This window comes from Elgaria multicarinata, chromosome 4, assembly GCF_023053635.1.
Source record: "Elgaria multicarinata webbii isolate HBS135686 ecotype San Diego chromosome 4, rElgMul1.1.pri, whole genome shotgun sequence".
NCBI lineage: Eukaryota > Metazoa > Chordata > Lepidosauria > Squamata > Anguidae > Elgaria > Elgaria multicarinata.
The window spans coordinates 72,487,292-72,500,991 of NC_086174.1; the positions used below are offsets into that span (position 1 = coordinate 72,487,292).

The following is a 13,700-nucleotide window of genomic DNA, read 5'->3' on the forward strand; positions in this document are numbered from 1 at the left end:
ACTCATCCAAAGCATGTCCACAATCTCCAAATTAGAAGCACAACCTCCCAATTAAAAAATAAATGCGGATTTCATTGCGTATTACGCTGTTAGGTAGCTTGAATGGAGCAGGGTGGGGAGAACAACGAGATAAATGGCAGGAACAAAAAAGGGCAGGTGTAATTTATCATCCAGTACATTTGGTGTATATTTGTGCGGAGGGCAATTTACTATTTCTCCCAGTTAAACAGCAAATTGCACTTCTGACATAGCAATGGGTTACAGGCACTATTGCAAGGAATGTTTAAACAACAGGCACATTCTGTTTGTATTTACCAAGGATGAACAGACATCTAAATGAAAAGTATTTTGGCAGTGATCTTTCAATTAACTGGTTCTTTAAATACACAGGTACTAATAACTGTATCAGTGGCCTCCACCTGTTCAATTTTGCATTAGAACAGAACAGAACAGAGGGTCACTTCAGAAGCAATACAAATAGTTTGCTACAGCCTGAGTACTTTTATTCCTCATTCACTACATACTATTTTGCATTACAAGATAAGTGCAAGGCAAATAAAAATTCTTGGAATCATTCCAGATGGTGCATTAAACAATTAATTTGTATTTGCTTCTGAGAATTCCTTTAATAATCCTTTGGTTTCCCCATCTTATTTGTTTGGCATTTAATAAATTCTCGTCATAGCATGACTGAATATTAGAGACAAGATCAAGACTAGGCTCAAACTTGTGAACTACCCAGAGAGCTTTGGCTACTGGGCAGTACAGAAATGCAATCAATCAATCAACTCTCAAAGAGTAGTTTTTAAGAAGAACTAATTTTCACATTAGTAAAACTTTAAAGAAAAATATACAGTTATCATAAAATAACAGCTAATGAATTTAGACTAGCCAAATGAAAGGTGAGCCTTGAAAACTAATCAAAGTTGAGTATAGATCCAAAAGATGCCCCAATGAAATATTTAGGCTCTGCAAGATTTCTAGTTTCACTCAAAATTAGTGTAGGCAAGACTAGCATTTTTAAAATTAATACCAGTGAATTTAATTATCTAATTAAAGTGGTTCATATAAAGCAGGGATGGGCAACTCATGGCCCTCCAGATATTTTGGCCTACAACTCCCATCGTCCCACAACATTGGCCATGCTGGCTGATGGGAATTTTAGGCCAAAACATTTGGAGTTGCCCAGCCCTGACAATTTTATATTTAGTGAAGAGACTTAAATTTAGTTCTGTGTAGCTGTGATCATACAACGGCCTTCACTGTGAAATGCAAGCAAATGAGATGAGTTTAGATGAATCAAAATTGTGCTAGCATGAGTTGCATCATTTTAAAATAAATCCTATGAAAATAAAAGCAGGGAAGGAAGTAATGAGAACTAAGGAATGGCTTCTGTACTTAATCTAACCAGTTTTTCAAACCTAGCCAAATTGAATATTTCAAGTATGAATTTATTTATTTTATTTTATTTATTGAATTTCTATACTGTCCAATAGCCAAACCTCAAATAAATTTACAAATATCGACATGTAGGATGAGAATAGACATGTTGCAGTTGGGCATCAGTAATCTTGATTGTTTCATCGCACAAACTAAATCTCTATTCAAGACAAGCTTCCATGTGCACCAGTTCAATTAAAATGCAAAAGACTATATGAATTGACCCGGTCATATTCATTCCCACACAATTCATGACTTCATTAAAGCTGCCTTTGAATTAGAGCACTTGACCATCCAAAAACTGGACTGTGGCTTTCAATCCCATACACATTAGTTCCTGTCTACAATGTAACAGAGCGGCATAAAACCCTTTTATAAACGGGGCTGGAGAAATTTAGGAGTTCTTACAAAAAGCTCCACTATTTTCTGCTTCCTCTTAAAAATTGGATCTCATCAAATTAATTGCCACTGTCCTGAAGAACCATGGGTTATGCAATGAAGGGAAAAGTCTGTCAAACATTTTACTAAAAATTGCAATGTACAGTTGGGTACATACCACCTTTCATCATTCCAACTTCATAGCATTTTCGGAGCCTGCAAGCCTGGCAGCTCTTCCTCCTGTTCTTGTCAATGGTGCACTGGTTGGTAGCAGGACACATGTAATCATTGTGACCTGTAAAATTGGACAACGACATAAAAAATATAAATCTTAGAGGCATCCCCAAAACACAATTATTTCGGAAGTTCCTACAATGCTTTACTTTCAAATTGCCACTGAGTTCCTTATATGTTTGTTTGAAGGCTAATTAGACTTGAATCTGTTAGAAATTAAATGCTCAGTGTGTTATGGCTGTAATTGTGTAGAAAGTTGTTTGTAAGCGCTGACCATTTGGCAAAGCCAATGTTACCACCCACACTATTCCACATCCCTAATGTCTGAGCAGCAGAAGGAAGTGGCACCACTTGGCCTATCCACTGTGACTTATGTGTGGTCTACTTCCTTTGATCGCAGCTTTTCTTTCATCACGTGTGCCCTAGAATTCTCCTTAGAATTTTGTATTTTTTTTACAACCTCATCTAAGTGAAGATTTTGTGCAGATTGAAAACACAAAGCTGATTCTGTCCAGTACTCCTACACACAGCTAAACAGAGCAAGGTATAGTACACAATGCAACAATTTTATTGCAAAACTGTTTGTTCCTCATTCAGGTCAGGGATTAATCTGAGGCAAAGTGGATTGGAGCTTGTCAGAGGCCTTGGTCTCATCAAACCCAACCCTATATCTTTTATTACATATTAACAAGTGTAAAGTTTTTTTAAAAAAACTATCAGATTACACAAGAACATCTGCTGACTGGTATCAAACAAATTGAGTTTCCCCTTCTAAGCAGCAGTTCCAATGTACTAATTCATTAATGCAAGCTGTACAGTGCCAGAAAAAAGAGAGCATCCTTTGGAATTATAATTACTATTTTAAATAATTATTGTTTGTAAACAAGTTACAAAACCTGGAAAATTTAAATTGACTTAATATTTTATTCTTCTTTCTGATCTGCATGAGGTATTATCTCAAAATGTATTTTCTACACTAAAAGATCCATAAAGAACACAGAGAGAGAGATACACAGACATAGAGAAAAAGAAAGCAATCATTGCAGTATCTGAGTGACTGAATCAGCTTCCATAGGGAAACTGTGGGAGCCCTTCCATGCAGTCACCTGCTTTTGCTGGCCTTTCTGTAGCACTTGGGCTGGTGATTTGATTGGTTATTCCTGTTTTTATATATTTCTTATTGAATATGTATTTATTTCATTTTTCTTGTATTTGTATTGTATGATTTTTATTTTATACACTGCTTTGAGAGGCATCCTAAAAATATTTTAAGTAAAAACATAAAATTACTAAAACATACATGTCATTCCGTTATTATGGCTATAAATATATCTTCACATTTGTCTGAAATTTTGCAGTTCTGATGCCTGGGGTGAAGTAGAAAACCCAAAACTTGTATACCATTTGAATGGAAAATAGCAAAGTTACAAGAAAATAGCAAAGTTGGGTCTTCAGTTGAGTCTTCAGTTGAAAACAATTGGAGGCATATAGGCTTCCCCCATGTTTTTGCTTCTAAATCAGAAGCCCTTTGTCCAGTCTGTCCTAGGGGAGGAGTTGGAATATCTGCAATTCTAATGCCATTTGGAAAGAAACAGGATGGGTCCCCACTGATATCAATAGAAGAAAATGATATGAATGTGACTTTAAAAAGAAATCCAAACTGAAAATCAAAATGATTTCCCCCCAGTGCGGATCGCCTGAAGTATTATTGGGTTTGAAGGATGTATGGCCTTCTCTCTGTCATTCTTCATATGAAGTCATTTTATTTCATGCTGCTGCTTTAACAGCATTTTTTGGAGCTTCCAGAATTTCTGAACTCTTGGTAGCTTCCAAAACTGATTCCTCTGGCTGGGCGTTACAATTTGCAGATGTGCAGTTATCTGACCAAGCCATAATTATTCATTTAAGGCGTTCCAAAACAGATCAGGGCGGCAAAGGAACGTTAGTGCCATTGTTAGCAGCCCCATTAGCTGAGCTATGTCCAGTTCAGGCTCTGAGAGAATTCCTCTTAATCAGGGGTCAAAGGGAGGGAATACCCGTCACCAAGACAGGCTTCCACTGACGAAATACCAGTTTTGGACTATTACTAAGAGAGCTCTGTCGGCACTTGGCCTGGACAAAAGGAACTTTGGCACCCATTCATTCAGGATTGAGGCTGCCTCCACAGCTGCAGCTATTGGTTTTTCTCCAGCCCAAATTCAATCTGTGGGCAGATGGAAATCCAAGGCATTTCATTCTTATGTTAGACAATTCCCAAAATAGGCTCATACAGTTCTCCGTTTGAAATGTTGTTGTGATTTTTTTTTAGATGGCCAGGGGGAGCGTTCCCCATTGCGAGTGATCATCTGTGGCAACAGTTTGATCTACTGGGCTGGACGGAGGGCATCCGCATCAGGTATCGGATCGCGCCTCGGTTTAGACCGCTTTGCCAGCATCCAGTGGGTTGGCAGGCGGGGCTTGCGTTGGGAGTGTCTCCTGCCTACTTTGTTTCAGCAGCGTTGGTTTCTTGCCCCCCTTCAAGTTTTACTTATCCATTTGGGGGGTAACGATATTGGCGTAATCAAGGGAAAAGCCCTTGTATTGCAAGCGTTAGCGGATTTCCAAACAATCCAAAGACACTGGCCTGAGGTGTTGATTGTTTGGTCTTGCATATTGCCCAGAATCACTTGGCGTGTTGACAGCGATTACAGGCCAATGGAGCGTGCCCGGCGTAGAGTTAACAGCGAGGTTTATAAACAACTGGTTGCAGACGGGGGATTTAGCATAAAACATCCTGCGATATCTAGATCCCGGAGGGAGCTCTATAGGCGTGATGGCGTCCATTTATCGGACCAGGGCAATGACTTATTTCTGCAAGAGCTTCACAAGGGTTTGTTGGAGGCCATTAGGCTTAGGTGGGGAGGGTTGGATTAAGCTTTGCTTATCCTTCCCTTTTGGCGGTTATTTGCGGGCATTGTGGGCGAGCATAGGAATGGTGAGCATTCTTTGGCACCGTTAGTGGTGAGGGGTAACGTCTTAGGCTCACAGCTGGGAGCCTTGTGGCAACAGCTGGTGAGATAGGGCTTACCTCTGAGGCCAACCTTTCTCACTCACCCGGAGTTTTGTAACATGGGGGGAGCGACACCGGAAGGCCTACCAACCCCATCCTGGGGAAGCCAGAGGGGGTGGTGGAATACAGGCCACACCTCTCTGGCTACGAATGACTCGCCCGATCCCTTTAAGGCCAGATGGATGGCCAAGATAGGATGCCCGCTTAGGCCTCCACCTCTTGCTGAATTTTCAATAAAAGTGGCCCTTATTTTAAATCCATTTTCTGTTTGTCGTCTCTTTATTTACGCTCTCCACTCACGCAATGAATTGACAATTTTCATGGAGATATTCACCAAGATCCCAAGATCATTTTTCTAGCTCATCATAGCCAATTCAAACCCTGCCAGTGTATATATGAATGTGAGATTTGTTGCCCCAATGTATGCACTTTATGCTTACCTTTCTTGCCCAAATCATACAAACATTGTGATTCCTTACATGGAATATCATTTGTTAGTACATTCAACCAACGTGGAGAGATACTTCCTGACAGTCTGCTTGGGTTTTCACTAATTCATCAACCTTAGGCCAATTTGCTTATTTTCAAAGGTGAATATATAGATTTAGGTATATAATCTTTTTCTGCAAGATCTAGCAAGAGTCTTGTGGTTCTTTTGTTCCCTCAATGTGAATCTTCTCCCATCGTGAATAGATAATAAAAAGGAAACATCCCTTTTCCAGATGACTTAGGCATAAGTGTTCCACACGCTGCTCCCCATCCCAAAAAAACTGCCAATCCACTCACCTGTGGCAAATACAGTATTAGAAAAGTCTGGGAAATATGATGACTTCTCTCCCCATCCAATAAATCATATTTGTTTTAAGTGTTTGGCATATGATCAAATCAACAGCTGTACTGCAGTAAATAGCATGATAAATCACTCGTTGCCAACTCCCTGTGATCACCCATGAGACTATAAGTGTTTTCAAGAACCCATAGTTACACAGCATTGTGGAAACAGGATTAGCCCAATTTTCTAAAAACTGCAAATTATACACTTGATGTCTCCATTCTCAAAACTTTTCAGTACATCGAGAGCCTTGCATGGAAAAATAGTTGAAAACGACAAAGTTGGCATCCCAAGAGTAAAACTAATCCAGAACTAAATTTAATGCACATATACTAGAGCAGGAGTGTCCTGATTTCTTGTGGATCTTGGCCTAATTTCAAAAGCCCTCTTCAGGAAAAGAGAGGAAAGAGATTGGCAGAAAGAGAACAGTGGTGAACTTTGGGCTCTGCTCCTGCCCACTGCTGGGGCCTGACCCACCACTGACATACAGCCCTTGACAGATTACTAGTGAGAGAAGGTGGCTCTCTTAATTAAAAAAAATGCTCACACTTTTTTATTAAGACAATAAAAGTTTCAAAATTAAAGAAGTTTGGAGAAATTAAATGAATGAGAAAGGTTATTTTCAGATTACCTAAGGCATCACTTGTGCATTTGTTCTATTGGGGCAATGTATTTAAACTGTAAACTGGAGAAAATAAAATCAGCACTGTGAAAGCAGACCCTGGGTTGGATCTAAAGGTTGTGTAAGCAGAAGGTTGCTTCCACAAAACATTGTCCTCTCCTCTTCCCCTCTAATGCTCCTTGTGCCCCTTAAAGGTCTCTCCAGACCCACCTGTACAATTAAATGTGGTTATACTGGGAGGAGGAATCCCAAAAATCTCATAGAGGTGATGTCAGGATTGAGATTAGGGCCCCTGCAGTTTCTGATTATTCCAGTTCTGACTTGAGAGCACGAATTAAAACAGTTAGACCAGAGAGCATGGGAGGAAACCCCCTGACAGATTCCAGGAGTTGGGGGAAGAATCTCCCCAAGGCCTTGACAACCCCATGGAAAACCTAGTCCCTTTTGAGGTGGAGGAGGGTAGGGCATGACTAAAGAGTGTGTGTCAAGGGTTGAGGAGTGGCTTGAGACACTCTGCCAAAACAACCTCTCTTCAAAGTATATGCAAAAGGGACCCTCCCTGCACAAGAGGTTTAAGCCCTATCAGATTTCACTGTAACTGCCTCTCATCAATTGGATGGCAACCTCTTTTCCTTGCAAGCATCTTCCCTAACACAGCGCTCAGGGTTAGCTATTTAGGCCCTGGGGCAGTCTCACTTGAAGCTGTATTGTGGAAAAGCCCACCATTAGCATAATAAAAGCCATGACCAGCTTGAAGTTCAAGTCTCTGTTATGTTGACTGGGTTCAGGAAGGCCTATTGTTCCTGACAGGTAGTTTACAGGAGCTCCATTATGCAATCTCTGCTCACACAAATTTCCTTTGTCAATTATGACTACTTCTAATTGTGGGTTCAGGAGAGTTGATTGACTTGCTGGAATGGCTTTTGTGAGGTCATGGGAGAGGGGAACTACAGGGCAGGGCAGGCATGAGAAGGATTTGCTGCACAAGCGTCCTTCTGCTTATGCAACATCATGCCAGCAGTTGGCAATATGTTCAGCTACAATTTCCATCATCCCCAGCCATCCCATTATGTTTTTGTTTTTTGTTTAGTCGTTTCCGACTCTTCGTGACTTCATGGACCAGCCCACGCCAGAGCTTTCTGTCGGCCGTTGCCACCCCTAGCTCCCCCAAGGTCAAGTCTGTCACCTCCAGAATATCATCCATCCATCTTGCCCTTGGTCGGCCCCTCTTCCTTTTGCCTTCCACTTTCCCTAGCATCAGCCTCTTCTCCAGGGTATCCTGTCTTCTCATTATGTGGCCAAACTACTTCAGTTTTGCCTTTAATACCATTCCCTCAAGTGAGCAGTCTGGCTTTATTTCCTGGAGTATGGACTGGTTTGATCTTCTTGCAGTCCAAGGCACTCTCAGAATTTTCCTCCAACACCACAGTTCAAAAGCATCTATCTTCCTTCGCTCAGCTTTCCTTATGGTCCAGCTCTCGCAGCCATAGGTTACTACGGGGAATACCATTGCTTTAACTATGCAGACCTTTGTTGTCAGTGTGGTGTCTCTGCTCTTAACTATTTTATCAAGATTTGTCATTGCTCTCCTCCCAAGAAGTAAACGTCTTCTGATTTCCTGGCTGCAGTCAGCGTCTGCAGTAATCTTTGCGCCCAGAAATACAAAGTCTGTCACTGCCTCCACGTTTTCTCCCTCTATTTGCCAGTTGTCAATCAAGCTGGTTGCCATAATCTTGGTTTTTTTGAGGTTTAACTGCAACCCAGCTTTCGCACTTTCTTCTTTCACCTTTGTCATAAGGCTCCTCAGCTCCTCCTCGCTTTCAGCCATCAAAGTGGTGTCATCTGCATATCTGAGATTGTTAATGTTTCTTCCTGCGATTTTAACTCCAGCCTTGGATTCGTCAAGCCCAGCACGTCGCATGATGTGTTCTGCATACAAGTTGAATAGGTAAGGTGAGAGTATACAACCCTGCCGTACTCCTTTCCCAATCTTAAACCAGTCCGTTGTTCCGTGGTCTGTTCTTACCATTGCTACTTGTTCATTATACAGATTCCTCAGGAGGCGGACAAGATGACTTGGTATCCCCATACCACCAAGAACTTGCCACAGTTTGTTATGATCCACACAGTCAAAGGCTTTAGAATAGTCAATAAAACAGAAATAGATGTTTTTCTGGAACTCCCTGGCTTTCTCCATTATCCATCGGATATTGGCAATTTGGTCTCTAGTTCCTCTGCCTTTTCTAAACCCAGCTTGTACATCTGGCAATTCTCGCTCCATGAATTGCTGGAGTCTACCTTGCAGGATCTTGAGCATTACCTTGCTGGCATGTGAAATAAGTGCCACCGTCCGATAGTTTGAACATTCTTTAGTGTTTCCCTTTTTTGGTATGGGGATATAAGTTGATTTTTTCCAGTCTGATGGCCATTCTTGTGTTTTCCAAATTTGCTGGCATATGGCATGCATCACCTTGCAATATTTTAAACAGTTCAGCTGGGATACCGTCGTCTCCTGCTGCCTTGTTATTAGCAATACTTCTTAAGGCCCATTCAACCTCACTCTTCAGGATGTCTGGCTCTAACTCACTGACCACACCGTCTGAGCTATCCCCGATATTATTATCCTTCCTATACAGATCTTCCGTATATTCTTGCCACCTTTTCTTGATCTCTTCTGTTTCTGTTAGGTCCTTGCCATCTTTGTTTTTGATCATACCCATTTTTGCCTGGAATTTACCTCCAATGTTTCTAATTTTCTGGAAGAGGTCTCTTGTCCTTCCTATTCTATTGTCTTCTTCCACTTCCGCACATTGCTTGTTTAAAAATAATTCCTTATCTCTTCTGGCTAACCTCTGGAATTTTGCATTTAATTGGGCATATCTCCCCCTATCACTGTTGCCTTTTGCTTTCCTTCTTTCTTGGGCTACTTCCAGTGTCTCAGCAGACAGCCATCTTGCCTTCTTGGTTTTCTTTTTCTTTGGGATGTTTTTTGTTGCCACCTCTTGGACAATGTTGCGAACTTCTGTCCATAGTTCTTCCGGGACCCTATCTACTAAATCTAGTCCCTTAAATCTATTCTTCACTTCCACTGCATATTCATTAGGAATATTAGTGAGCTCATATCTAACTGATCTGTGGGTCTTTCCTATTCTCTTTAGTTTGATTCTAAATTGTGCAATAAGAAGTTCGTGATCTGAACTACAGTCAGCTCCAGGTCTTGTTTTCACTGTCTGTATAGATGTCCGCCACCTTTGGCTGCAAAGGATGTAGTCAATCTGATTTCGGTGTCGGCCATCTGGTGAAGTCCATGTATAAAGCCGTCTTTTTGGTTGTTGAAAGAGAGTGTTTGTTATGCACAGTGAGTTGTCCTGGCAGAATTCTATCAGCCTATGTCCCGCTTCATTTTGTTCTCCTAGTCCATGCTTACCTGTAATTCCAGATGTCATTTGACTGCCCACCTTAGCGTTCCAGTCTCCTGTAACAAAAATAACATCTCTTTTTGGTGTGTTATCCAGTAGGTACTGCAGATCCTCATAGAACTGATCTATTTCTGCTTCTTCAGCATCTGTGGTTGGGGCATATATTTGAATCACTGTGATGTTAAATGGCTTACCCTGAATTCGAATTGAGATCATTCTATCATTTTTTGGATTGTATCCAAGCACTGCTTTAGCCACTTTATTATTAATTATGAAGGCTACTCCATTTCTTCTGTGATCCTCTTGTCCACAGTAGTAGATCTGGTGGTGATCTGATGTGAAGTGGCCCATTCCAGTCCATTTCAGTTCACTGACACCCAATATATCTATATTTAATCTTGACATCTCACCAATAACCACATCCAATTTGCCCCGGCTCATAGATCTTACATTCCAGGTTCCTATGGTGTGCTGATCTTTAGAACATCGGATTCGTCGTTCACCACCAGCACCGTCGGCCGCTAGCCGTCCTTTCAGCTTTGAGCTAGCTGCGTCATCACATCTGGGGCTACTTGAACTTATCCTCTGTTCCTCCCCAGTAGCATTTTGACCATCTTCCGACCTGGGGGTCCTATCTTCCGATGGTATACCGACATATCTCTGGTTGTACTGATCCATTTAGTTTTCATGGCAAGAATACTGGGGTGGGTTGCCATTACCTTCCCCAGGGATCGTATTTAGTCTGACCTCTCTACCATGACCTTCCCGTCTTGGGTGTCCCTTCACGGTTTAGCTCATGGCATCCTTGAGGTGCTCAAGCTCCAGCACCACGACAAGGTAACGATCTCCTTTGCTGGAGCATCCCAGTATAGCCAATGGTAAAGGATATTGGGAGTAATAGGCTAAAACATCTGGAGGGCCACACACTATGCTCTGCTCTCAAAGATATAGGTAAACATTACAGAGAGACATGTAGTTGCTGCTGACTTGTATCTTCCTATTTATTTACTTATTTATTTAAATTTATATCGTGACTTACCACTAAAAATAGGCAACTAACAATAATAAAATACAGATAAAATACAGAATTATAATTAAAAACAAATCAATTGCAAACATAATCAAAATTAGTGCTGTGCCGAAAATTTCTCCACATTTTTTCAACCATTCTCATTCAATTTGATAAACAAGAATTATTACTTTTTTAAAAATAAGAAATGTTGGAGAAATTCTCATGGGTTGGGCTCACATGACTTGTGCTGTCCATACTAAGGAGGTAGCTGAAAAGGCGCAAGTGTCCCGTTTCTCATTGTCCAATCATCTCTCATGCAGCTTGTAGCCTCATCAACTTCCCACACTGATGTCCCAGAGAAGACATCATGAGGTAATTTCTCCCAAAGGGCTTTTTCATATTTGGAAGTGCAGGCAGCCTGGGAGGCTGCAGAGCAATGGAGAAATTTGTAATAGAAAGAAAACACATAGAGAGAGCATTCTCTGCTGCCTCACAGTGATTAGGTAAGCTTAAGTGGTTAGGATGTTTTTATAATGTTTTAATAACGTATATTATGGCCTATCCAGATCAATGTTAAATCATGAATCTTTAAGATGTATTGATTCCTGTTCTAATGTTGTTCCCCACCTCGATCCAAAGGGAGAGGCGGGTAAGAAATAAATATATTATTATCATCATCATTATTATTATTATTATTATTATTATTATTGTTGTTATTAATTCAGTTTTATTATTTTATATTTACTGTTGTTCCCCGCCTCGATCAAAATGGAGAGGCGAGTAAGAATTATTATTATTATTATTATTATTATTATTATTATTATTATTATTATATTACACCACAAAAATAAATTATGAAACATCCTGAGAATGAGCCAAAAAAAGGGAAGCATCTTTCATGGAAGAATGAAACTTTCAGGAAATTGGAGGACAGTTTTTGGCTCAGTACCAGTTCTACCTCTTCTCTGGAGCTGGTCACAACATTAACCCCCATCATATCCGCATTTTGTGGATGCAAAAAGTGGGGCAGCTGTCCAACACATTTCATGCTGTTTGTTACCACTTGCAGTGGCAGCACAAAAAACCCAAAGACAGTTATAAGGAAAGAAAGAAACACTGCTACATCCTCTGCAAATCATGAACCCTACCTATGAGAAACTGTTGAGAATTTCTCCTTCCTCTGAAGAAATTAGGTGAAATTCTCCTCCCAAATGCTCTGTCCACAAAAAGACTGAAGAATTTATAAAGGTCATTTGGGTACAGCTCTAATTAAAACACATCAATAAAAAAAAGAAATAAACGGTACCCACCAGTTTAAACGTACTTCAGCATAAACGTCAGCTTAAAGGCCAAAGCCTGTCTGAATAGAAATGTCTTTGCCAACTGACGAAAGGGTAACAGAGATGGAGCTAACCTATGTTTCCTTGGCAGGGAGTTCCAGAGAGTGGGAGCAGCTGCTTAGGACAGTGAGATGGACCTCTGCTAAGGATCTTAAAATCTAGGCAGGCTCAAAAGACAGAATGCGGTCTTTCAAATAAAGTTGTCACAAGTAATATACAAGTTTAATTGTACCCAGAAATGAACCAGTTGCCCATAAAGCTAATGTTACAAGAGCCCTATAACCAGCTGAGTCTGCATTCTGAACCGGCTGAAGTTTCTGAACATTTCCTAGTGGCTGCAGAAGTTATACAAATGTATAATTTCTATACAGTAGGTGGTAATATTTATGGTTATGCTGACAGTTGGGACCTAGTTTTCATTTATTTCTTTATTTATATTTAGTCTAAGCATTTTTATCCCACTCTTCAATCAAAAGGCTCTAAGAGTGGTTTAGAAGAACCAATAATTAGACATTAATCATTATTAATAATTAGGTATTAACATCAATGTAGATGTGAATAGGGTAATCATCTCTTACTTTACATATTGCTGTAGAATTATAAATGTGTACAAACTTGGAAACAGAATGGCTTTAAGGAAATAATTATAGTACTATAGACCTAGACTTGAAAGGATTTCGTTTAGGGAGGTTTCACACTTACAAAAACGCTGATAATTACAGTAATTCAGTGTTGATGCATAAAGTCATCTAGAAGAGGAATGTGTAGAAAATTAGTCTCAAGTGTATCTTTATAATGTTTTGTTGCCTGACAACATTTTCACTCTCAGTCGGAACGGTATTATTGGCAGTAACACAAAATTATCTGCATGAAGGGATTAGGAAAAGGACTGAATTTCTGTATCCCTTCCTTCCTCCCTCATCAGTCCTGCAGGCTAGTATAAAACCAGTTCCTAGGTCCCATTTCTCGGTCATTATACTTTACTTCATATGCGAGCCTTCATTCAGTCCTCTAACATTGCAGGAATAGCTCAAACAAGGCAGGTAGAAAGTGGCTCAGAGGATCCAGGCACAGCCTCAGGGCCAGCCATGACATTTATTTCCCTGTACACATGCGTGCTTCTTTGGTTTTGCCTTCTTTACTTTGCCCTTACACTTAACCCAGTCACAGCTGATTTGGGGTATCATGGAAGGGCAACACAATGTCAATTTAGTATTATTGTATTATTTTTACAGCAAGACAAGGGAAAGTTCAAATGTGCTTCAGATGCCCAAATAACTTGTCCAACCTTGGGAACTATATACCTTGAGCCCTATTTGCTTTTTCTCAGGCAATGTTGTCTTTGTCCTTAGTTAGACGGGGCGAAATCCTGGG

The 13,700-nt window shown here is 40.4% G+C and overlaps 1 protein-coding gene across 2 annotated transcripts in view; it reads right to left on the minus strand.

Moving 5' to 3' along the window:
- ESR1 (estrogen receptor 1) overlaps positions 1-13,700 on the minus strand; it is a 282,918-nt gene that overhangs the window by 102,577 nt on the left and 166,641 nt on the right. For both annotated transcript variants that reach the window (XM_063124534.1, XM_063124533.1), the window contains one exon: positions 1,997-2,113. In XM_063124534.1, the coding sequence (XP_062980604.1) occupies positions 1,997-2,113 (117 nt within the window). The remainder of the gene's footprint in view (positions 1-1,996; positions 2,114-13,700) is intronic.